Genomic DNA, 25,979 nt, shown 5'->3' on the forward strand with positions numbered 1-25,979 from the left:
TTCTGTATTATCTTAACACTAATATTAGCTATATAAAAGTATAGAAAGAGCTAGATATATAAGCCTCCACTTTATCCTTCTGATGATAAGAAATAGCTCTGTCATTGTTCACATTGCTGTACGTTCTTAATGAATTTCAGTGAGAATTCAATTTAAATGTATTAAGTTGCTGTCAGTTCCTCAATAAGATCAAGTCAGGCAGGTCTGGAAACAGTTACTTGGATCTTCCCTAGAACATCAAGGCAATAATCACATTTTAAAAATACATTTTAGTAGGGAAACAAGGTTTAGTAAAAAGAACATGAATCTTGGAGGCTGGCAGATGTGAGTTTAAAAAAAATCATGGTTTGGCCATTTAATATGTGTCATCCAGGACACTTTTAGGAGACTTTCTAAAATCTCAAAGGGCTATTGTGAGGATTATGTCTAGTAACGTAAATGAAGGTAGAGCATATTGTCTGGCAGCCACTAGATGGTCAACAAATGATGGATAATGTTGTTTTTAAGTCATTAAATGTTACAGTTTATGTATCCCTAATCTGAAACTCTGAAATCTGAAATGCTCCATGTTCTAAAACTTTTTGAGCACTGACATGAACCCAAAGGAAATGCTCATTGGAGCATTTCAGATTTTCAGATAAGGATGCTCAACCAGTAAGTATAATGCAAAGAACTGTACTCCAAAACCCCCCAAAACACAAAATCTGAAACACTGCAGGTCCCAACCATTTTAGATAAGGGATATTCAACCTGTAAGTACTCATTAAAAAAACAAAGCCGCTGCAATCATAGAAAGTTGCAGCCAATTGTTGCAGGGTAAAACATACCTAAAAATTCTAGTCAGGTTCATGACAGAGATTGGGAACATATCTTGAAATGGTTGCAGAAAATAAAGTGACAAAATGGGCACATTTTGAAAAAGAAAGGCAATCCATTTAAATGCTCTTATAAAAAGAACTCTCTTGTTCTGGAGAATTTTCTCTGTACTTATGTTTTAGCCTTACTTTTTTTTTTTTTTTTTTTTTTAAGACAGAGTCTTGCTCTGTCACCCAGGCTGGAGTGCAGTGGCAGGATCTCCTCTCACTGCAACCTCCGCCTCCTGGGTTCAAGCAATTCTCCTGTCTCAGCCTCTCGAGTACCTGGGACTACAGGAACCCGCCACCACGCCCAGCTAATTTTTTGATTTTTTTTTCTTTCTTTTTTTTTTTTTTAAGTAGAGATGGGGTTTCACCATATTGGTCAGGTTGGTCTTGAACTCCTGACCTCAGGTGATTCGCCTACCTCGGCCTCCCAGAGTGCTGGGATTACAGGCGTGAGCCACTGCACTGGGCTGGTCTTACTGATTTTTCACTGTACCAGAACTGCCAAAGTAATTTCATAGAACATGGATGGTAGGAGGCATAACTATGGTCAAGTCCTTTGCATCACTAGTTTGAAATGCCTACCCCCCCTTTCGTGTGACAGTTTTACCAACTGTATTCTGACCATGGAAACCACTTGCTGATTCTGAAACTCTGAGAAAGGTAAGATGCAGGGAGGTAAGTGAAGGAGAAACATGCTGTTCAATTCAGTTTTAATGATTCTTTAAATGATTCAATTCAATAAACATGTATGATGTTCCATCTACATCCTAGAAGCTGTGGAGCTCATTTAAGAGTTTAAGCTAAACAAACATAATCCCTGTCCTGAAAGACAATTATTTTGTATGGACACAATTGCTCACAGCAGAAGGTCTGTAAAAACAGAATCTCACTCTGAGTATGCAGAGTTAATATGATTAAATGTTTTCCAGAGACATGAAAAGAAAGCCTTCCAAATTTATTAGGGTCCCTTTATATGTGGATTGGGTATGCTGTACTTTTAAAACGTATTAGAAACCAGTCACTACTTAAAATGTTCTCAGAAAATCACAGAGAAGTCAGGTTTTCATATTTAGTGAAGCCGTGAATAATCTCCAACTTAGACTGAAACATGCCATTGGGAAAAAAGGAAACTAAATGATATGAGGATTAAAAATAGAAAGGAGTTTGTTAGATTTGAGTTTGAATATCAAAAAGCTTCCAAAACCTAGTCTTCAGATATTTATTAAAAGGACCTTTTAATAAAAGCATTCTTGAGAATACCATTACCTTGGAGTCCTCTATATCTCATATAATATTCTACTTTCAACAATATAGTAAACAAATGTCTTAAAGCTTCTTGTAATGGAAACATCTTTCATCTCTATCAGGAACTTCCTCAGCCATGCATAGTTTATTTGAAATCCAAAGGTTCATTTGGTTCTGCTAGACTAAAATTAGATTATTAACCAGAATTTTCTACTCACCCGAGCCTCCTTTTGCCAAGTATTTGTTCTTTGCATAAAGGACAGAATCTAACATAGACTCAAACAGAAGAAAATAGCCCTGCATAAAAAGAGGGGGAAAAAAAGTTTAGAAATGTGCAATACTGTTATAAGCAGGTCAATTTAAACATAGGTGCTATTCTTTTAATTACAAAATAGTTTTTTGTTTCTGCCATAGATGTAATAATATTCTGCAAAATCTGAAACTTTTTTTTTGCAGTAAAAGTTATTGGAAAATCAGGCCAGCTTATAAAGTGAACTCAGAAAGTTTATTGTGGTAGAATATACTGCATGTTCTTTACCTATGATTCTACTTTCCAGACTACTCTTTCTTCCTCATTAAAAAATGTTCGGAAAGAAATTATTAACAAGCCCCATAACTCCCTGGAATGATGCAACATCCATCTAGAGCAGTGGTTCTCCACTTGATTTTGCCCGCTGGGGAACATGTGGCAATGTCTGAGTAATTTTTGATTGTTGCAACTAGGGGTGAGGGATGAAGGAGATGCTACTGGCATCTACTGGGTAGAGCCAAGGTACGTTGGTAAACATCCTACAATGCACAGGACAGCTTCTCACAAGAAAGAACGGCCTGGCCCAAAATGTCAATAGTGCTAAGGTTGAGAAACTCTAGTCTAGAAAACCATTTCCCAAATAATTTCCTGTATAGTGACTTTCTTTTAGGTATAAAAAATAAAATAAAATAAACAGACACAAGAAAGGAGAGGGATCCTTAGTCAAAAAGGTTTAAGAAATGCCAGCTGCCATATCCTCCTACTAGAGATTCATAATGCGCACAAGCACACTAAAAGTTCTGAGCAGTTGTTATGGTAAACAGAACTGCTGAACATATTTTAACCCAGTATTACCTACTTTCTGACTACAGACCTTTTTTTCTACTTAACATCTATCAACACCTTGCAGAACTAGTGTTTATGGAAATATAATTCATGAAACATGATCCTGGTATACTACCGATTTTACAGTATGATAATGAATCCTCTACCAAGAAAGGATAATGATACAGTACAAATGAAAAAAGAATTTGCCACTATTGGTGTCACACACTACATTCTAATACTGTGCTTCACAGTTTATTAAACAAATGACAAATAATCATGACTGAAAAACCACTCTCAGTTTCAGTCAGTCTTTCTCCTTCTAGGGTCCAACACCCCAACAGCCCTATGCAGCAGGGAAAGCCAAGTGCTCAGCACATAGCACACCTTATTGCTTAGGGTGAACCAACATTAATTTTACCTTTACTTTAGCATTCTATATCAAAACTGTCTTCACTCATTTGTTCTGTGCACAAATAAATGACCAGTGGGGTAACTATAAGTATTCTTTAACCACATTAACAAAAAATATTTTAAAGGTTTCTCTAGAATAAGAAAAACCTGCAAACCCAGAATGGATAATCTTCACAAGAGATTAACAGCAATTTTAATTTACAGAAAATACAGCTCTCATGCTTGAATCACTTATGAAGGAACTGGACTGAATGCCGGCAACTCTACATTGGTATTGACCTACTCCTCCCAACACACTAATTCATTGATACAAAAATAACTGCCTATTAAACAAAGGCTTAGGAACAAAGCTTGTTTATCAATATGTTACTTTAGGAAACTTACGGCTTTGACAGAAACTTGTTTTTCTGGATAGAGTACTTCAGTAACATGTAAAATTCTCACAAGTTAATTCCCCATTAATATTATCTATGTATTCAAAGAACAAGGGACTTATGGGATTCAACTAAGAAATCTTTACCAATGTGACATATCCATGTAGATTACGCACACAAATGCTTATAAATAGGCATTCAACTGTTGCTTATAGTGAATTATAATTTATGCCAAGGAATTATTAAATGGAAGGCATCTATTTATCTTATGAGGAAAAGACTGGCTGGTAAAACACATTAATAGATTTGGTGAAAAAAATGGTCCCTATTTGCAAGATTGCTGTGTTTTAAAACTTAAAATAAATAAAATTAACACTTTAGTACAAATTAAGTATTAATTACAGTCCAATCCTTTTTAGACAAAAGCCCAAAAAAGTTTGTACTGATTTGTCATTGTCAAATTGTTTTCTAGTATTCTGGCTCTATCTTTCAGCTCTGCTGTTACCTCATCACAAAGAATTTCTCTGATGTTCCTATATAAAATATCCTTTCTTTTTCTTTCATCAAGCTCCATTTATTTATCCCGCTTTGTATTTCATCATAGCACGTATGAATTAAAATACTATTTATTTTTGTTAATATTTTGTCTCCTTACAAAACTAACAGCTCCAAGACTAAGGATTTTGTCATATTGTTTGAAGCTATATTCCTGAAGGCTGAAAATGTGTCTGGTAGATAGTAGGAACTCAATATATAACTTTAAAATGAATAAAAGAATAAAAGTTATTAATACTATATGTAATATATTTGTTAAAAGGAAACTGCTTGCTTTTTGTTATTTTTTGTGGTACAAATTAAAATGTTATTTTAAAATGATATTTTGTTTTCTTTTCCTTTTTATTTTATTTTTTTGAGACGGAGTCTCGCTCTGTCTCCCAGGCTGGAGTGCAGTGGCACGATCTCGGCTCACTGCAAGCTCTGCCTCCCGGGTTTACGCCATTCTCCTGCCTCAGCCTCCCAAGTAGCTGGGGCTACAGGCGCCCGCCACCTCGCCCGGCTAGTTTTTTGTATTTTTTAGTAGAGACGGAGTTTCACCGTGTTAGCCAGGATGGTCTCCATCTCCTGACCTCGTGATGTGCCCGTCTCGGCCTCCCAAAGTGCTGGGATTATAGGCTTGAGCCACCACGCCCGGCCGATATTTTGTTTTCTAAAATTAAAACTGACAAACAATGGTGGTGATAATTGTTAAAATTCATTGTAATGCCTCTATAAAAATTATTTAATTCTTCCCCAAAGCACCATTTATTGTTATTCCAATTTAATTTATTTATGTTAAGTTGAGATCTAAAATAATAGTTCAGTCACATAAATTGGGGAGTGAATGAGACAGAATTTGAACCTTGATCTCACTACACAAGTTCTGAATTGCCCTTGTATGTTGCCTCTTAAATTGATTTGCCTAATTGAAACTAAGATTTAGTATGTGTATTATACTACATTTGTAATTAAGGATTCAAGCATTCCAAAAATGAAAAATTTTCCATAGACCATATTAAACAAGATTAGAATTTACAACAGGTGTGCGATCATTTCAGAGTAATATCTCAGTTGGCAACTGGCTCTTAGCCACCATTCATTGTGAAAATATTAGTTTGGAAAAATCAATGCACATACTAGAATATATATAGAATAAGACATTCGTGAGATAAAATATCCAGTTAAAAATATTAGCAGATGAAAAGATTCATATATGTATTGCTAATGGTCATTGTCCTTTCTCTCAACTTTCCCCTTTGCTAAACTTCATTTTACGATAGGCTCCCTATGTGATACAACAGCCTTTAAATTCCTGGGAATTGTCCTTGGTTCTGAACCAAGTCATTTATTACTGATACCAGAAGGCTTTGGTCCAAATGCCCCGCTCATCTGCAGTGTAATTCAGACTGTAATTTCACAGGCTGCTGCCTCACCTGTAGCGGTGCCATCTGGAAGGAGAATTACGCCTGATATTTTCTCCCATGATGCTCATGGGCATTCTTCTTTCAATAGTAACATTTACTTTTTAAAAAATTAAATATTGCATTTATACTTTAATGGTTACTGTAAAGGAACATATGGAATTAAATCAGGGACTAGAATATTAACCTCATTCATTGAAGTGGGAATCTTATTTTTAAAATGGCTGTTCATGATATTTTCTTGGATTAGATACATTAGTGATAAATGAAACTTTTGATACCTTCAGTATAAGGTGCCTTTCTAACTTTTTGTAGTTCAAATAACTGAATTACTGATACATCTTTAGGCAAATTTAACTATTAAAAAAAAAGTGAGGCAAGGGAGAGTTACAAATAAAATGGAAGAGTTAATCTGAAGGACGACAAAGAATCAATAATCTGAAATGTTTAAAGATAAAAGATTACCTGCAACAAATACACAAGCCTATATAATCTAATCATAATTTCTATGTAGTATATCTCTGAATCATAATAAGCGGTTGATAACATTTTTTCCAGTATTACTCTCAAATTCTGTAACATTCACTGTAGATAGAATTTTTTTTTTTAATGTGATTGGAGCTGGCAGTCAGTTGTTAATGGGAAACAAGACATTTTAAGTAAAAACATACAGATTTGTTTGCCAGCATTCTTTGAGGACATACTCACTGACTGGAATCCTCATCATCTTCCCTATCTAAACCACATTCATAGATTTTAAGTAATTTCCAGGTTTGGTTAAATAGAAGAAAAAAAATCTATCAGCACTTGCCAAGTGGAGAATCCTCCTTGAATTCCATGATTTCCACCCTCCTACTCCTACTCTTCAAACTAGGAGGAGACAACGACAACCCAGGAAGGAGAAAACACCAAAACAAACAAACAAACAAACAAACAAAAAACCACTGTGGAATGGACTGAGTAAAACAATTTGTTTACAAACAATTTACAGTTGTTTATGAGTAAAACAATTTACTCACTCCATTCTACAGCTTTTTTTTAGTGTTTTCTCCTTCCTGAGTTTTTCCAAAGCAGTCACTTTTGTTTGCATAGAAAAAAACCAACTGTATCCTTTATATAATCTTATCAATCGTTTGTGTTCATATTTAACTGATTTTACATAAATAAGCAGGCAAACAAACACAACAAGCTCTTGGTAAACAACACAACTGACAGAAGCAGAACAGTGGCAGCATGCTGAAGGTGGCTTTACGTGTTCAGAGAGAGCCACAGGAACCTAGCAATGTTGATAATAAGTTATTATCAACGCATAGAAACAATCATTCTAAAGCAGGGTTTCTCGATATTGACACTAATGACATTTTGGGCCAGATAAATTTGTAGGGGCTTTCCTGTCCACTGAAGGATGTTTAGCAGCATTCCTGGCCTCTACCCACTGGCACCATTGTCCCCACCCAACCCACAGTCCCAAATTATAACAATCTAAAATGTTTCCAGAGATTGCCCATGTCTCAAATATCCCCAGGAGTACGAAATTGTCCCCTCTTCCACTCCATTGAAAACCACTGTTCTAGAGGTATCCAAAATGCAAATAAATAAGCATTCTTTCCTAATCTACTGTGTTCTCTGCTTAAAAAAAAAGTACCAAACTTAAGGTCTTACAGAATTCAATACAATCTCTATTTATTTCACTGTTATAATAGCCTTAGATATTAAACATTTTTACCACAAAGTTTTTTCAATGATTCTGCAGTCTATCACTTGACCCTTCCATCTTAAAATGTACTAATAATATCCACCTAATTTATAATAAATGTGATAATGAAATTACATGAGAGTTTTCAAAGTAATTATATAAAATCCGTTTGGGTAAGATACTTTCTTTACAGCTCCACAGTGACTGATAAAGATTATATTATACTGTTACGCACTTGGCAAAATACAGGCGGCTGATGATATCACTCAACAGGGATACCTTTACCCTTTGCACTTATTTGCCATAGAATGAGTAGGAAATGTTGTGTTGGCATCTACATATACACACATAGACATCTTTGTACAATGTTTAATGTATTTGGCCAAGCTAAATTTCTTAAAGTAGAATTCTTGGATTAAAGGATATGCACATTCAAAATTTTGATATGTATTATCAAACTGCCCACAGAAAACTACGACAATTTTTATTCCCACAATTGTATGAGTGGAGTAAAGACCTAAATGTAAAAGGGAAAGGTATAGAGCTTATGGAGAATATTTTCATGTTGCTGTGAAAAAAGTACTGACCATAAAGACCAAAACATTTGACTATGTTAAATCCCAGAACCTCTGCTCATAAAAACAACCTAAATGTAAAGGGGAAAGGTATAGAGCTTATGGAGAATATTTTCATGTTCCTGTGAAAAAAGTACTGACCATAAAGACCAATACATTTGACTATGTTAAATCCCAGAACCTCTGCTCATAAAAACAATGAAGTTACAGAGTCTGAAAAGATATTGGCCACCCACACACATATATACATTTGTATATTTTCCATCTCCAATGAAGAATACTAATTGTTAAAAAAAAAAAAAAGTATGCAACCCAAAAGAAAAATGGGCAAAATAATTATATACAATTACTTCATAAGACAAAAAATATATTAATTCATTAGTAATTCAACCACAATGGAAAAATACTACATGACTACCAAATTAGCAGTCACACAATCCCCAGGGTTGAGAAGTCTATGGAGGCATGAAATAAAATTTTACTGCAGTACTTTGGAAAAGTACAGTACTTCGGAATTATCCATTAACATGTAAGAGCAGCATACCCTGTGATCTAGCAACTCTACTCCTAATTGTATACCTAGACACAAGTGCTTAAGTATAAGAGCACACACATACAAGCACACTATAGCACTATTATTTGCATGATAATAAACTGGAAATGATCCAGTGCCCACCAACAGTAAAATTTGAAAAACACTTTCCTACAATGTGTTTTCTTATGGTACATTCATACAATGACATCTATAGAAATGAAAATAAATTATCCTTATAGGCAATAAATGAATGTTATGAACATGACTGAGTGAAGAAAGCAAAAAAAAAAAACACATTTAAAAAAGAAAAAGATATGTTTTGCTCCATTTATATAAATTTCAAAAACTGGTAAATATAAACTACACTGTTTAGGGATATAAGTATAAGTGGTAACAGCAAAAAGAAAAGGTAGGAAATGATTATCATAAAGGACAGGAGAGTGGTTACCTCTCGGGTAGGGAGTTGTAACTGAGAAATGATATCTGGATGTCTTCTTTCTATATTTTCATCTGGCTGATGATCACACAGGTGTTCATTATATAACTATTTGTTATACTGTACCTGTAAGTTTATGTAATTTTCTGTGTATGGTACATTTCACAACTAAAAAAGTTATACAAAGAAGATTTATATAACTAGCATATATAATATACAATAATGTGGGTGAAAGCAAAAAGAACACATTCATATCTGCTGATAAATGGTTATAGCATGTGTGGAACAGTACACAAGTAGACAAAATCATTGCCTCTGTAGATGGAATATAATAGTAGGGCTATAGGAAGGGAAGGAGAGTAACCCTTCAATATAACCTCTTCATATCTTGTGAATTTTATATCATTGTTATACACTATTTGTATACAAAATTTTAAAAAAGAAAATGGCAAATAATCACAAGCTAAAAAGACAACAGTTTTTCATACTCTATTTTGAAAGAAAAAGTGAAACTGATTTTTTTTAAAAAGACATTAAGATTACAGGAAAAGATTGTTAGAGAGGATGAGAAAAGGAAAAATCAAGGAAGTGCTATACAGAAGAAATCCACTTTTAACCTATCTATGTTTTTATATTTAAAGAAAAAGGGTGGGAAAACCCATAACATTTAAACATTAACCATAAGAAAATTACAATTATTAAAAACATTATCAGGGACAAAGAACAATACTTCATAATGATAAAGAAGCCAAACTATCAATAACACATTAAAAACCTAATGTGTATGCACCTAATAACCACATAAAAATACCTGAAGCAAAACCTGACAGAACTGGAGAGAGACAACCCTGAGCTACAGGTAGAAATTTCATTCTTCTTCTTTCAGTAATTGACAGAATTAACAGACAAAATAAATAAGGATTTAAAAGACCTGAACAATACAATCAACCAACTTGACTCAAATGGCAATTATGTAACACTCCAACAATAACAGAGTACTTCATTCTAAATCAGTGTGGAACATTCAGTAAGAGAGACCATATGCTGGGCCATAAAGCAAGTCTGAACAAATTTAAAGGAATGATAGCATATAGAGCGTGTTCTCTTATCACAACCAAATTAAATTAGAAATTAATAACAAAGATATTTTTAAAATTTCTTAACATTTAGAAATTAAACATGCTTCTAAATAATCCATGGACCAAAGCAGAAATCACAAGGGTGTATTTTGAATTGAATAAATTTGTGGGATGCAGCTATAGCAGTCATTAGAGGGAAACTTATTATTGATGAAAAAAGCAAGGTACAGAACAATATGTAGAATAGGCATACCTTACACTGAATATGAGATTCACTGCTTTATCCCACCTAGAAGAGTGCCAGGTACGTAGTAGCCACACTATCTGTTAAGTGAATGAGTATGCCAAGGGGTAGAAATATACATACATGTTTATAATAGAGTGAAATATTTTAAGAAGGATATACTAGAAACTGGTAACAGATTTTGCTGGGGATGAGGGGTGGGTCCTGAGTAACAGGGTTAAAGACCAAAAAAAAAAAAAAAAAAAAAAAGGATAAAATTTATTATATCTATATATCACACAGTCAAAAAATGACAATAGAATCTTACATGTATTAATCACAAATATCTGTCAGAGAAGCTCCTAATTTACCTATTATTTAACTTGATCACCACCTTCCATGCAAGAAGAATCAGGGCAATAACTGCCACTTATCAGGTCCCTATTATATGCTTGCTACTGTTCTGCAAGACTACTATCTTCCACTTCTCTCACCTTCCAACATACAGTTCCCACTTTTTTAGTGCTGTGGACTTCTGGAGAACATAACTTAGCACAAGAAATAATTTCCACTGCATATTCTAGTTTAAAAAACTTGTATTAGTTTTTTCTCCCACTAGATGGCACTCTCACTTAATCCACAAAAGACTGACAGTCAAATTGGCCCTATTCCTCAGACTGCAGAAAACTGTCCAATAAGCAAGTCTATCAAAAGAAAAAGTGAATATCTAAAACTATTTCCAAAGGCATGTGTGGGTCTTATACCAGACCCACAAAAACAGTTTCTAAAACAATATTCACAATCCCCCATGGTGGGTGAAAAAATTCATTAATGATAATTGGATATTCCACTCTCAAAACTAATTAATGTTGGCCAGGCATGGTGGCTTATGCCTGTAATCTCAACACCTGCAAGGCTGAGGAGTGAGGATCCTTTGAACCCAGGAGTTTGAGACCACCCTGAGCAACACAGGGAGACCCCGTTCTACAAAAAATTGAAAGATTAGCTGGGCATTGTGGCTCATGCCAGTAGTTCCAGCTACTCCAGAGGCTGAGGAAGGAGGATAGCTTGAGCCCAGGAGGTCAAGGCCGCAGTGAGCCACGATTGTGCCACTGCACCCCAGCCTGGGCAACAGAGCAAGACCCTCTCTCCCAAAAAAGAAAAAGAAAAGTAACAATCTCTCCCTCTGTTGCCCAGGCTGGAGTGCAGTGGCGTGATCTTGGCTTACTACAACCTCAGCCTCTCCGGTTCAAGTCAGCCTCCTGCCTCAGCTTCCTGAGTAGCTGGGATTACAGGTGCACGCCATCATGCCTGGCTAATTTTTTTATTTAGCCAGGGTTTTACCAGGGTTTAGCCAGGGTTTTACCATGTCAGCCAGGCTAGTCTTGAACTCCCAACCTCAAGTGATCCACTCACCTCAGTCCCCCAAAGTGCTGGGATTACAGGCATGAGCCACTGTGCCCGGCCCCAAGCACTTTTATTAAAGACAATTATAGTATTACATAGTAACAGTGTGTGCTATGGTCTGAGTGTGTTCCCCAAAATACGTTAAAACTTAATCACCAATGTGATAGTATTTAAAGGTGGAGTCTTCAGGAGGTGATTAAGTCATGAGGGCTTGGAAGGGATTGGGGTCCTTAAAAAAGAACTTGAGGTAGTAGGTTCATTCCCTTCTATTCTTTCCGCCATGTGAGGATACAGCAACAAGGCACCATCTCAGAAGCAGAGATTTAGCTCACTGGACATTCAACCTGCTAGAACTCTGACCTTGAACTTGCAGCCTCTAGAACTGTGAGAAATAAACTTCCTTTGTTTATAAATTACCCAGTCTCAGGTATTCTGTTATAGCAGCACAAATGGACTAAGACACAGTGATTCTAGAATACTTACAGACTTTTGAGGCTATAGGAAATAGTTACTGACAGTATGATTCAGTCTATAAAGAACAAGATCTCATTTTGTTTCCAGCAACAATGTATTTTAGGAGCTACTGACACTCTAAATACAACAAATATGCTAGGAGGAAAAAGAACATCTTATTAGACGCATCAGTAAGCTGGCTTTCGCCTTGAGAGCATTTGCTAAACCTAGTCAACGAACATGGAGGAAACAGGAGACAAAGCCCAAAGTTCAACCAAAGTGAGAACTCTAAGAAGAAATCATCCTAAATAACGGAGCTGGGACAAACAAATGTACCTACAGAGCAAATGTGAATTTACAATCCCATTTGCTGTCACCTGTTTCCCTAATTCAGTTTAGAACTTTGGTGTTGAGTACTCAAACACATACTTCCTCCCTAACTCCACCCCGTCTCCAATACGCATAAGACAGGCCCCAAACATACAACTCTGATTTACAATGCCTGGGTGGCAGGAAAAACCTAAACTCAGTAATTTAAAAGTGACCCTTCGACACACTCTTTGGTAAGACTGCAGAAACATGGGTATTCTCATTCCACTGTTGGTAAAAAAGTCAAATGGTATACAGTATTGAGGAGAATTTGGCAATAACCAGTAATGTTGCCTTCTCCCTCCCTTTCTCCATCCCTCCAGAACTGGCCTCAAGCAATCTTCCTGCCTTGGCCTCCCAAAGTGCTGGGATTACAGGTATAAGCCACCATGCCCAGCCCTCATTAACCCTTTGATATATCAATCTCACTTCTAGCAATATAAAATGATATTACACATGTACAAGAATATTCAATATTATTTGTAATAGCAAAAGTATGGGTAAAATTCAAATGAGCATGATTATGTAGACTGTAATTATCTATACAATTTATTCTATACAAGAATAAAAACCTTATATTTGAAATATACTTGAATATTATTAGTTCAGGTCGGGGGCTGTGCAAAATTAATCAAATACATGTCTAGGAAAGTTGGTGTGCATGTGTGTACAGCCATAAAAAGGAATGAGAAATATTTCTATAGAATAATGAAGTGATTTCTGAGATAGAATTTTAGTTGAATAAAAGCAAAGTATAGAACAATATCTCGAATATGCCAACTTTTGCATAATGGTGAATATATACATACCTAATATTTTCAAAATAACCCCAAAGATAAAAAGAAAATGGTCATCTATCCACAAAGGAAGATAACAGAAGAAGAAACAGAATCTCCTGTTATCTTAAAATGTACATAAAAATTACTAAAAAATCAGTAATTTTTTGCATAACTAAAACACAAAATTAAACTAAACAAGGGAAAAAGAAGCAATCCTCCCCAAAATTGAAAAAAAGAAAACACTGAAATCTGGTTGTGTATCAAGTTAGTAACATAAAAGGAGAAAATAGTGACAAGTGACTTTAAAAGAAAAACCAATATTTTGACTGTATATTTCTCATGAGATACATTCTGTAAGAAAAAATATAAACAAATTTTAAGCTACATTTAGAAGTCTTATTGTTTAGTAGTAAAATTGGTGTTAAATCTCGGAAACCGGCCGGGCGCAGCGGCCCAAACCTGTAATCCCAGCACTTTGGGAGGCTGAGGAGGGCAGATCACCTGAGGTCAGGAGTTCAAGACCAGCCTCACCAACATGGCGAAACCCCATCTTTACTGAAAATACAAAAATTAGCCGGGGCGTGGTGGCAGGTGCCTCTAATCCCAGCTACTAGGGAGGTTGAGGCAGAAGAATCACTGGAACCTTGGGGGCAGAGGTTGCAGTGAGCCAAGATCACGCCACTTCACTCTAGCCTCGGCAAAAGAGCAAAACTCCATCTCAAAGAAAAAAACCCAAAATCTGAAACTATTATAGGTAGGCTATATGATAAAGCAATTATTATCTTAGGAACCAAGGTTTTCTGCATAGAAGTAAAGAGATGCAAGTATAAAATCAAAGATTTCAAGTAAAAATTCCATAATCTTACACTGAAAATATGAGTGTAGATTTGTGACTTTTTATATTTAAAAAGTTAATAACATCTGGTCTGTGGGAACCTAGATGATGGTCTCTACATATCATTTTCCAATGAAAGACCAGGATTCTTTGATTCCAAATTTAGGCAGTAAAAAATGACCATAAAATATCTTCTAGTACCAGAAAGTAAAATTTGAATCATAAACATACTTATTTGATATTTTCTGTGTATTACTACAATATATCAACCTGTAATTCAGATATTATATTGAGGACTACTAGGGTTTGTTAAAGGAACACAAGAGACAAGAAAAAAAAGGGAGAGGTGAAACTACAGATTAAGAAATTTTAGACTTGATACCAAAGGCATGATCTATAAAAATAATTGATAAATTAGACTTTATCAATATTAAAAACTTTTGCTTTATGAAAGACTCTGTTAAAAGGACAAAAGGACCTGCCAGAGTGGGAGAAAATATTTGCAAACCACATATCCAATAAAGAATTAGTAAAAAGAACGGCCAAACACAACAGTAACCAGTGCTTGGGACATAGTAAGTACTCAGTGAATGCTTCAATATAATTTCAAATTTTTTCTTTGTAAAATTCAAGAAAAATTAATATTACTATTTTAATATATAGTACAATACTAACCATTTGGATAAAAGCATATCAATTTATTCATCATCGCTGTACATAAAAGACATCCAGAATGACTGTTATTGCTTTTCATGCTCTTAAATATGTATTTTTATGACAGAATCTCTTAATTTTGATGTAGTCCAATTTATTTTTTCTTTATCTCTCTCCCTTTCTCCTTTTTTTTGTATTTTTAGTACAGACAGGGTTTCACTGCATTAGCCAGGATGGTCTCGATCTCCTAACCTCATGCTCCACCTGCCTCAACCTCCCAAAGTGCTGGGATTACAGGCGTGAGCCACCGCAGCCGGCCTCTCTCTCTCTCTTTAAGAGTCAGCATCTTGCTCTGTTGCCCAGGATGGAGTGCAGTGGTGCAATCACAGCTCATGCAGTCTTGAACTTCTGGGCTTAAGCCATCCTCCTGCCTCAGCCAATTAAACTGCTGGGATTACAAAAGTGAGCCACTATCTTTTCTCTTAACATTAGTATTTTGGGGGTTTTGACTAAGAAATTTTCTCTATCCAAAGTCATAAATGTATTCCCCTTTTATTCTCTCCTAAGGCTCTTTTTCCATGTAGAACTGTACTCCACTTGGTACTGATTTCTTCATTTTCTATGAAGTAGAAGTCTTATTTCTTTATATTTTCTCCAGTAAGGATATTCAGTTGTTTCAGCATCATCCTTTCCTCACTACTCTGTAATACCACCTTTACCATAAATCAAGTGACCTTATGAGTATGGGTTACACAGGTCTGTTTGTCAGTCTTTGCACAAGTCAAACACTGTTTTAATTGCTGTATTATACTTTATAGCTTGATATCTAGTACACCACGTCCTCCCACCTTATTCTCTTAAAAGTATACAGGCTGCTTTTGGGCTTCTTTTTCATTTACCTAAAAAGCTGATTTTTCAAACTCCACATAAACATGGTTGGGATTTTTACTGGATTGCATTAAATCTACAGACTAATATGAAGAGAACTGACACCTTTACAATGTCTTCCAAACTTCAAACATGGTAATATGATCTCCACTTATTTACAGTATTTCATCAATTCTAAAATGGACACCTCCCCCAATACTACGATTTTTGAAACTGCAATGTATATTAATAAAATTGGTGGCTTTCGAGAGTGATATCAGTAAGGGCTGACCAGAAGCCACTAGCACTTGTCCCTTTCACAAAGACAGCAAGAACAATGAAATATACAACTATGTTAACGAAAATAACCCAGGGAGAGCTCTGGAGACATCATTGGAGTAACAGAAAGCCTGGTGAGCACAAAAACGCAGGATGGCCACAATAGAGAATGAAAGAAAACACCAGTCTCCTACCACCCCAAACCCCAACCAGGATTAAGTGGGAATCAGGAGGAACTTCTCCCTAAGGCAAAGAGGTAGGCAAGAGGATCCCAGCAACCTCCATCAACACACTGGACATCTACAGACCTCACCACTGGGGTCACCTGCGGTCCTGATAGGCAATATGCCAGCTGAGGGAGCTGCCTGGGGTCCAAAAAGCCGTGCTCTCCCAAGAGACACTGACACTGTGTCCTGCCCCCAGTGGCCTGTGTGGTTACTGCCATCTTGGAACTGAAACTATGGCTGAAGTATACCTTGCTTCAGGGGCTAGTAGCCACAGCTCCCCTTCATCTCTAAGGCTAAGCTGCTGAACCACCCCAGTCTGGTGGTCCAACTTCCCCAGGCAGAGCTGTGAGCAGCTGTTACACCCTTACACGCAGGGTCAAGCAGAGGTGGAGGCACTCCACCTACCCCTCTCCCCAACCCCTCGAGCTGGAGCTGCAGCAGTATGCTGCCTCCTGGGAAGAGTACTAGGGCCACTCAGAGCAGTAACACTGCTCTGCCATTAGGGTTGAAGCAGTGCCCTGCATCCCAGGAAATGGTGCCTTGGCTGCCCAGAGAAGCCACAACCCCAGTACCTAAGCTGAAGTAGTACCCAGTATCATGAGAAATGGTGCCCAGGCCACCCGGAACAGTAATGCCCCACAGGCCTATGGTGAAGTGGCATATCATCCTCTGGCGAATCAGTGACCTGGCTAAGCTAAGTATCTGTGCATCCCAGGGCTGAGCTGATGCAGTATCCTGCATCCCAGGGAAACAAGAGCAGCGGCTGAGCTGAGACACCCTACCTTACACAACAACTCTAGTACCCTGCTCGCCTGAAGCTAGATTAACCTCCACGAGTCCGAGCTGCAGAAACACCCCTTTCCTTGGGAAGTAGAGTCATCACTGTGCCTTTAGGCCACCAGCTGCCCTTAGGGCCCAAATGACAGCTGAGCTCCACCATTCTGGGGTACCTGCTGCTGCTGCACCCAGCCTCACAGAGTCTGGGATACAGCTAACACCCACCATCCTAGTGTCTAGAGTCACTACTATACAGTGTACCCTGCTCCCCCAAGCCCAAACCTCCAGAACATCCCTGCTTCCCCAGGGTCAGGCCAGTGCTGTGGCTTGAACTCCAAGGGTAAAACCACAGTTACAACTGAGCCGTCTGGTTCCGAGCTGCTGGAGGGTGCCTCATTGTCACAGATCCTGGTTCTTGTGGGAAACTTACATCCAACCCTGCCACAGAGGGTGAATCGGCACTCCAAGACCCAGGTGCCACAATAGGTTCATGGGACTCTGATTGCAGTACTGTGGCCCCATTGCAGCTCCAAGCACCACTGCTGCTGCTTATAGACCATGTCAGACCTAACAGCAGGGTTAGCTAAGTCTTCCTATTGTAGGAAAAATGAAAACAGGAGGATCTCCCAAACTGTTGCAACTGCGTACCTTAAAAACTATGCTGCTGCCACCACTGCCACAGACTTCTACAGCCTATACCACTGAGTAACTCATATTATTGCTGATGTTGAACACAGGTCAAGAAGCTGCGTAGAGGCTGTACCACTGCATCTATCTGGAAACAGAGTCACCACACCACTCCCAACTGGAACACTAAAACTCATCTACAGGTAGAAGTCTTTCCCTCTGGAACACTAGGAAGTCTGGAAACGGCCATTGCTCCACCAGATGTCTACATCAAAAAAAGTTGAATGATCTCAAATACAAAACCTAATGATGCATCTCAAAAAACTAGAAAAACAAAGTAGAAGGAAAGAAATAATAAAGGTCAGAGCAGAACTGAACAAAACGGAGACTTAGAAAATATCAATAAGAAAACTTGGTTTTTAAAAAAGATAAGCAAAATTGACAAACCATTAGACTAACCAAGAAGAGAGAAAACACCAAAGTAAATAAAATCAGAAACAGACATTAAAACAGATACCAGAGAAATGCAAAGGTTTATTAGAGACTATGATGAACAACCATACGCTAACAAACTGGAAAACCTAGAGGAAATGGATACATTCCTGGACACATACAACCTACCAAGATTGAACCAGGAATAGAAAATCTGAACAGAACACAAGTAACTAGATTGAATCTGTAGTAAAAAGTCTATCAAAGAAAAATTCAGGACTGGATGCCTTCACTGTTAAATTGTACCAGACATTTAAAGAACTAACAGTGACTACTCTCAAACTCTTCCAGAAAATCAAGAGTGGTGATTTCTTCCAAACTCATTCTACGAGGTTAGCATTACACAGATCAGTTAAAGACACCAGCAAAAAGGAACTGCAGGCCAATATCCCAGATGAACACAGATGTTAAAGTCCTTAACAAAATACTAGCAAACTAAATCCTGCGGCACATCAGAAGATCACTTGCCATGATCAAGTGGGATTTATCCCAGAGATGCAAGGATGACAAAATGTACACAAATCAATAAACATGATACTTCAACAAAATGAAAGACAAAAGCCATATGATCATCTCAAAAGACACAGAAAAAGCATCTGATAAAATTCAACATCGCTTCATGATAAATACTCTCAACAAGTTAGGCATAGAAGGAACATACCTCAACACAACAAAGGCCATCAATGACAAAACCACAATCAACAACATACTGAATGGGGACAAGTTCAAACCATTTCCTCTAAGAAATGGAATAAGACAAGGATGTCCACTTTCACCACTTTTATTCAACATAACACTAGCCAGAGCAATCAGGCAAGAAAAATAAATAAAGGACATCCAAATTGGAAAGGAGGGCGACAAATTGTTCCTGTTGGAAGACGACATGATCTTACACAGAAAATCTAAAAACCTCTTGGAACTGACAGATTCAGTAAAGCTGCACGATACAAAATCAATATACAAAAATAGCAGCACTTCTATACCCAGGGGAAGTAATAAAGAAATCAAGAAAGCAATGCCATTTACATAACTACAGTAAAATAAAATACTTAGGAATAAGTTTAAACAAAGAGTTGAAAGATCTCTACAATGAAAACTACAAAATACTAATGAAAGAAATTGAAGAGAACGACCAAAAATGGAAACTCATCCCATGCTCATGAATTGGAAGAATTAATACTGTTGAAATAACCATACTGGCCAAAGTGATTTACAGATTCAGTGTAATTCCTCTCAAAATAACAATGACATTCTTCATAGAAATAAACAACCTTAAAACTTGTATGAAACCACAAAAGATCCTGAATAGCCAAAGTGATCCTGAGCAAAAAGAGCAAAGCTGGGGGTATCACAATACCTGATGTCAACAAGCTATAGTAACCAAAACAGCATGATATTGGCATAAAAGCAGACACATAGACCAAAAGAACATATTGGAGAACCCAGAAATAAATTCATACATTTATAGCCAACTGATTTTTGGCAAAGGTACCAAAAACATTCATTGGAGAAGGGACACCCTCTTCAATAGTTTGGGAGGCTGAGGTGGGTGGCTTGCTTAAGCCCAGGAGTTCAAGACCAGCCTGGGCAATATGGCAAAACGCCCTCTCTACTAAAAACACAAAAATTAGCTGGGTATAATGGTGCACACCTGTAGTCCCAGCTCCTCAGGAGACTGGGGTGGAAGGATTGCTTGAGCCCAGGAGGCAGAGGTTGCGGTGAGCTGAGACAGTGCCAGGGCACTTCAGCCTGGGTGACAGAAAATAAATAAATAAATAATAAATCAACTAAAAATGGATTAAAGATTTAAATGTAAGAACTGAAATTATTTATTTTTATTTTTATTTTTTTGAGACGGAGTTTTGCTCTGTCGCCCAGGCTGGAGTGCAGTGGCGCAATCTCGGCTCGCTGCAAGCTCCGCCTCCTGGGTTCACGCCATTCTCCTGCCTCAGTCTCCCGAGTAGCTGGGACTATAGGCACCCGCCACCATGCCCGGCTAATTTTTTGTAGTTTTAGTAGAGACAGGGTTTCACTGTGTTAGCCAGGATGGTCTCAATCTCCTGACCTCGTGATTGCCCCCCCTCGGCCTCCCAAAGTGCTGGGATTACAGGCGTGAGCTACTGCGCCCAGCCAAGATCTTAAATTATTAAACTAATAGAAGAAAACATCGGGAAATGCTTCAGGACATTGGTCTGGGCAAAGACTTTGTGGAGATGATCTCAAAAGCACAAACAACAAAAACAAAAATAGACAAATGGGATTATACCAAATTAAATAGCTTCTACAAAAAAATCCCATGCTGATGAGTAGGATCAATATCATTAAAATGGTCACACTGCCCAAAGTCATGTATAGATTCAATGCTATTCCTATCAAACTACCAATGACATTCTTCTACTTTAAAATTCACATGGAACCAAAAAACAGCTCAAATAACCAAGGCAATCCTAATTAAAAAGAATAAAACTGGAGGTATCACATTTTCTGCCTTCAAACTATACCACAGGGCTACAGTAATAAAAACAGCACAGTACTGGTACAAAAACAGACACATAGACCAATGGAACAGAACAGCAGGCCCAGAAATAAAGCCACACACCCACAACCTTCAATCAGATTGAAGATCAATTTCTAGTCTTCAACAAAGCTGACAAAAACAAGCAACAAGGAAGGACTCTCTACTCACTAAATGGTGTTGGGATAACTGCCTAGCCATATGCAGAAGACTGAAATTAGACCCCTTCCTTATAACATATACAAAAATCAACTCAAGATGAATTGAAGACTTAAATTCATCAATTTAAGATGAAACTTAAATTCATCAATTTAAGATGAATTTTAAATTCATCTTAAGATGAGATGGACAAAACTATAAAAACCCCGAAACAAAACCTAGGCAATACCATCCTGGACCCAGGAACAGGCAATGATTTCATGACAAAGATGCCAAAAGCAATTTCAGCAAAAGCAAAAATTGATAAATGGGGTTTAATTAAACTAAAGAGATTCTGCACAGCAAAAGAAACCATCAACAGAATAAACAGACAACCTATAGAATGTGAGAAAATACTTGCAAACTATGCATCTGACAAAGGTCTAATAAACAGCATCTATAAGGAATTTAAACAAATTTATAGAAAAAGTAGGCCAGGCGCGGTGGCTCAAGCCTATAATCCCAGCACTTTGGGAGGCCGAGATGGGCGGATCACGAGGTCAGGAGATCGAGACCATCCTGGCTAACACGGTGAAACCCCGTCTCTACTAAAAAATACAAAAAACTAGCCGGGCGAGGTGGCAGGCGCCTGTAGTCCCAGCTACTCGGGAGGCTGAGGCAGGAGAATGGCGTAAACCCGGGAGGCGGAGCTTGCAGTGAGCTGAGATCCGGCCACTGCACCCCAGCCTGGGCGACAGAGCAAGACTCCGTCTCAAAAAAAAAAAAAAAAAAAGAAAAGAAAAAGCAAACAACCCCATTAAAAGGTGGGCAAAGGACATGAAGAGACACTTTTCTAAAGAGGATATGCATGTGGCCAACAAGCATATGAAGAAAAGCTCAGTATCACCACTGATCATTAGAGAAATGAACATCAAAATCACAATGAGATACCATCTCACACCAGTCAGAATGGCTATTATTAAAAAGTCAAAAAGTAGGCCAGGTGCGGTGGTTCACACCTGTAATCCCAGCACTTTGGGAGGCTGAGGCAGGCGGATCATGAGGTCAGGAGATCGAGACCATCCTGGCCAACACGGTGAAATAGAATAAATTACAAAAAATTAGCTGGGCGCGGTGGCAGGTGCCTGTAGTCCCAGCTACTCGGGAGGCTGAGGCAGGAGAATGGCGTGAATCCAGGAGGCGGAGTTTGCAGTGAGCCGAGACTGCTACTACACTCCAGACTGCGCTACTACACTCCAGCCTGGGCGACACAGCAAGACTCCATCTCAAAAAAAAAAAAAAGTCAAAAAATAAGAGTGCTGGCAAGATCGAAGTGAAAAGGGAACACTTACACACTGTCTGAGTGTAAATTAGTTCAAACATTGTGGAAAGCAGTATGGTGATTCCTCAAAGAGCTAAAAACAGAACTACCAGGCCAGGTGCGGTGGTGCACACCTATAATCCCAGCACTTTGGGAAGCCGAGATGGACAGATCACTTGAAGTCAGCAGTTCGAGACCAGCCTAGCCAACATGCTGAAACCTCGTCTCTACCAAATATACAAAAATTAGCCAGCACGGTGGCGCACGTCTGTAGTCCCAGCTACTCGGGAGGCCAAGGTTGGAGAATTGCTTGAACCTGGGGGGCGGAGGTTGCAGTGAGACAAGATCGCGCCACTGCACTCCAGCCTTGGAGACAGAGGGAGACCCTATCTCAAAAACAAAACAAAACAAAAAAACAGAACTACCGTTTGATCCAACAATTCCATTACTGGGTATATACCCAGAGAAATAAAAATCATTCTACCATAAAAAGCAAGATGCATGTGAATGTTCATTGCAGCATTATTCACAACAGCAAAGATACGGAACTGGAACCAACCTAAACGCCCATCAGTGACAGAGTACGATAAAGAGAATGTGACACAGATACACCATGGAACGCGATGCAGCCATAAAAAAGAATGAGATCATGTCTTTTGTGGGAACATGGATGGAGCTGGAGGCCATTATCTTTAGCACACTAATGCAGGAACAGAAAACCAAATACCGCATGTTCTCACTTATAAGTGGGAGTTAAATGATGAGAACTCACGAATACAAGAAGGGAATAACAGACACTGGGGTCTACTTGAGGGTAGAGGTTGGGAGGAGGGAGAGGAGGGAAAAAAAAAAAAAAACTACTGGGGGCCGGGCGCGGTGGCTCACGCCTGTAATCCCAGCACTTTGGGAGGCCGAGGTGGGAGGATCACAAGGTCAGGAGATTGAGACCATCCTGGCTAACATAGTGAAACCCCGTCTCTATGACAAATACAAAAACTTAGCCGGGGATGGCGGCAAGTGCCTGTAGTACCAGCTACTTGGGAGGCTGAGGCAGGAGAATGGCTTGAACCCGGGAGGCGGAGCTTACAGTGAGCCGCGATCGGCACCACTGCACTCCAGCCTGGGCGACACAGCGAGACTGTCTGAAAAAAATAAAAGAAAATAACTATTGGGTACTAGGCTTAGTACCTAGGTGATGAAATAATTTGTACAACAAACCCCCATGGCATGAGTTATTACCTAAATAACAAAGCTGTACATGTACCCCCAGATCTGAAAGTAAAAAAAAAAAAAAAAGCCACTAAAAAATTAAAGTTTCTGCACAGCAAAGAAAACAATACAGAGACAATCTGCAGAGTGGGAGAAAATATTTATAAGTTATTTATCCAGCAAGAGATTAATATCCAGAATATATAAAGAACTCAATAGCAAAAACTCAAATAATCTGATCAAAAATGAGCAAATAAACTGAATAGACATCTCTCAAAAGAAGACATATAAAAGGCCAGCAGGTACATTAAAAAATGCTCAACATTACTAATCATCAGGGAAATGCAAACTGAAAATATAATGTGATATTATTTCATGCCAGTTAGAACAGCTGTTATCAAAAAGACAAAATAAGGATGCAAGGATGCAGAGAAAGGGAATTCATATACACTGTTGTTAAGAATATACATTAGTACAGCCATTATGAAAAAGAATATAGAGGTTCCTCAAAAAACTTAAAATAGAACTATTATATGATCCAGCAATCACACTACATATTCAAAGGAAAATAAATCAGTATGCCAAAGAGGTGTCTGCACTCCCACGTTTATAACAGCACTATTCACAATAGCCAAGATATAGAACCAACCTAAGTGTCTATTAACAGTTGAATGGACAAAAAAAAAAAAAAAAAAAAAGTGGCGTGTATACACAATATACAGTTTACAGAAGACAATTTGTATTTATCATAAATGCTTGTGTGTCTACAAATGCAAGCTGTAAATTTGAAGGGTTTACTTTTACTCCCAGGGAGAAGTAAACGGTATTACTGACAAAATATTTTTAAGTTGTTATAGAATTTTAGAGTTTAAAATCAAAATTAACAAACATTTTGTGTTCTCTGAGGGATTACCTGAAAAATGTTTATAAGGGCAATTGATTCGTGTTCCTGAATAACTTAACCTTTTAATATTCATGATTAGAATACTTTATAACTTATTGAAGATTGAATAAAAGAAAGGCTAGGAAGCGGTTAAGAGCATAGACAAAACAAACATATAGATTATAAGACCAAAATAATTATACACAAGGGACGTATTCTTAGTTACATTTCTATTCTCTTTGTTTTCATTTTATTCTTGATTCAGATGTTAGCGTACTTATGAAAAAATACGAACCACAATTTTTCTTTCATTGTTCAAGTACTATAAATATCTCCCTGTTAACACTTAACAGTACTAGAAAATAGTACTGTGGAATGGGAATTTTATATTTTATCTAAAATTATTAGGCATTGTCAGTACTGCCTAAAAATTGTTTCCAAGGCAGCAAACTGAGAATTATGCTTGAAATATACATAAAATACATTTTGATTCAACTAACATTAAGAAAAATACCAAGAATACCCCAAATCCCAGTCACTCACATCCATCAGTTTACTTTCATACTTCTGCACACCAACCACAGACAGTCAATTAGTAAATGCTAGACATGGAAAGAGAAAGTCTTCTGCTTTTACAAAGGGCTGTAAGCAAGGGAGAAGCCCTAAGAATGTTCTTCCTCCAAGAATTAATATTCTTTATTTCATGTATATGATTATTTTCAACTTTTATTGAATTAGCTAGTGTGGTAGCTCGCTCATGAGTTACAGAGTACTTAAAAGTTTGTATAACTTTCAAAACTGAATAGCTAAATTATTAAGATCTTATGTGCCAGAAACTGTTCTAAGAAATTTGCATGTATTGACTCATTTAATCCTCACAAAAAAACCTTATGAAGTAGGTAATACTGTTATTTTCATTTTATAGAGAAGGAAACTGAGGCATAGAGAGGTAACATGCCCAAAAATGGAGGTAGTTTGCCTATGGACCAACATTCTTAACCCTGTCATATACTAACTTCATGCCTTTAATGTGCTGTACATAAAATTATAAAAGTCTGAGGCCAGCGAATTTCTGTCTGGGAACATTCTCTTACAATTCACATTCCGTCATTTACTAATGCTAAGCCCTGTGGACTTACTCTATGTCCTTGCAAAGTCATGCTGAAAACAGAGGAAACACAGCAACACCAAATGAGTCAATTTGGCTTACTGGGTCAGAATTAGGGATGCTTATTTTGAACAGTTTTATTACGTAGTCAGAAATAAGAAGCAATAAAGAACAGCTCTCAAAACAAGAACTTCTATTGGTAGACTAAAATGTAAAAAATGGGGACACAGACACAAAAGGCAATACGAGTATTAACATCTTCTGGGGATTAAACTGTTTACATTTAACTGAAACAATTTTGTCAAACAGAAATTCCATCTGATGAAAATGAAAATGTAGAGCATGAGGACTCTAGTTAGTAATACTGTATTGTATATGAAACATTTCCTAAAAGAATATATTTTAGGTGCTCTTACTACATACACGAAGACAGGTAAGTATGTGAGATGATGTTAATGTGACAGCAGTAATAATTTCACTGTGTAAATAAAAACATCATATTGTACACCTTAAATATATAAAATAAAAACAAAACTTCTCTTAAATAAAAACAAAAACGAAAATAT

General features: G+C 37.4%; 1 protein-coding gene across 5 annotated transcripts in view; it reads right to left on the minus strand.

Moving 5' to 3' along the window:
• The window catches only part of PRMT3 (protein arginine methyltransferase 3), a 128,703-nt gene that overhangs the window by 56,373 nt on the left and 46,351 nt on the right, over nucleotides 1-25,979 (minus strand). For all 5 annotated transcript variants that reach the window (XM_045371609.2, XM_015434975.3, XM_065528380.1 and 2 more), the window contains one exon: nucleotides 2,327-2,405. In XM_045371609.2, the coding sequence (XP_045227544.1) occupies nucleotides 2,327-2,405 (79 nt within the window). The remainder of the gene's footprint in view (nucleotides 1-2,326; nucleotides 2,406-25,979) is intronic.

This window comes from Macaca fascicularis, chromosome 14 (assembly GCF_037993035.2).
Source record: "Macaca fascicularis isolate 582-1 chromosome 14, T2T-MFA8v1.1".
In the NCBI taxonomy this organism is placed as follows: domain Eukaryota; kingdom Metazoa; phylum Chordata; class Mammalia; order Primates; family Cercopithecidae; genus Macaca; species Macaca fascicularis.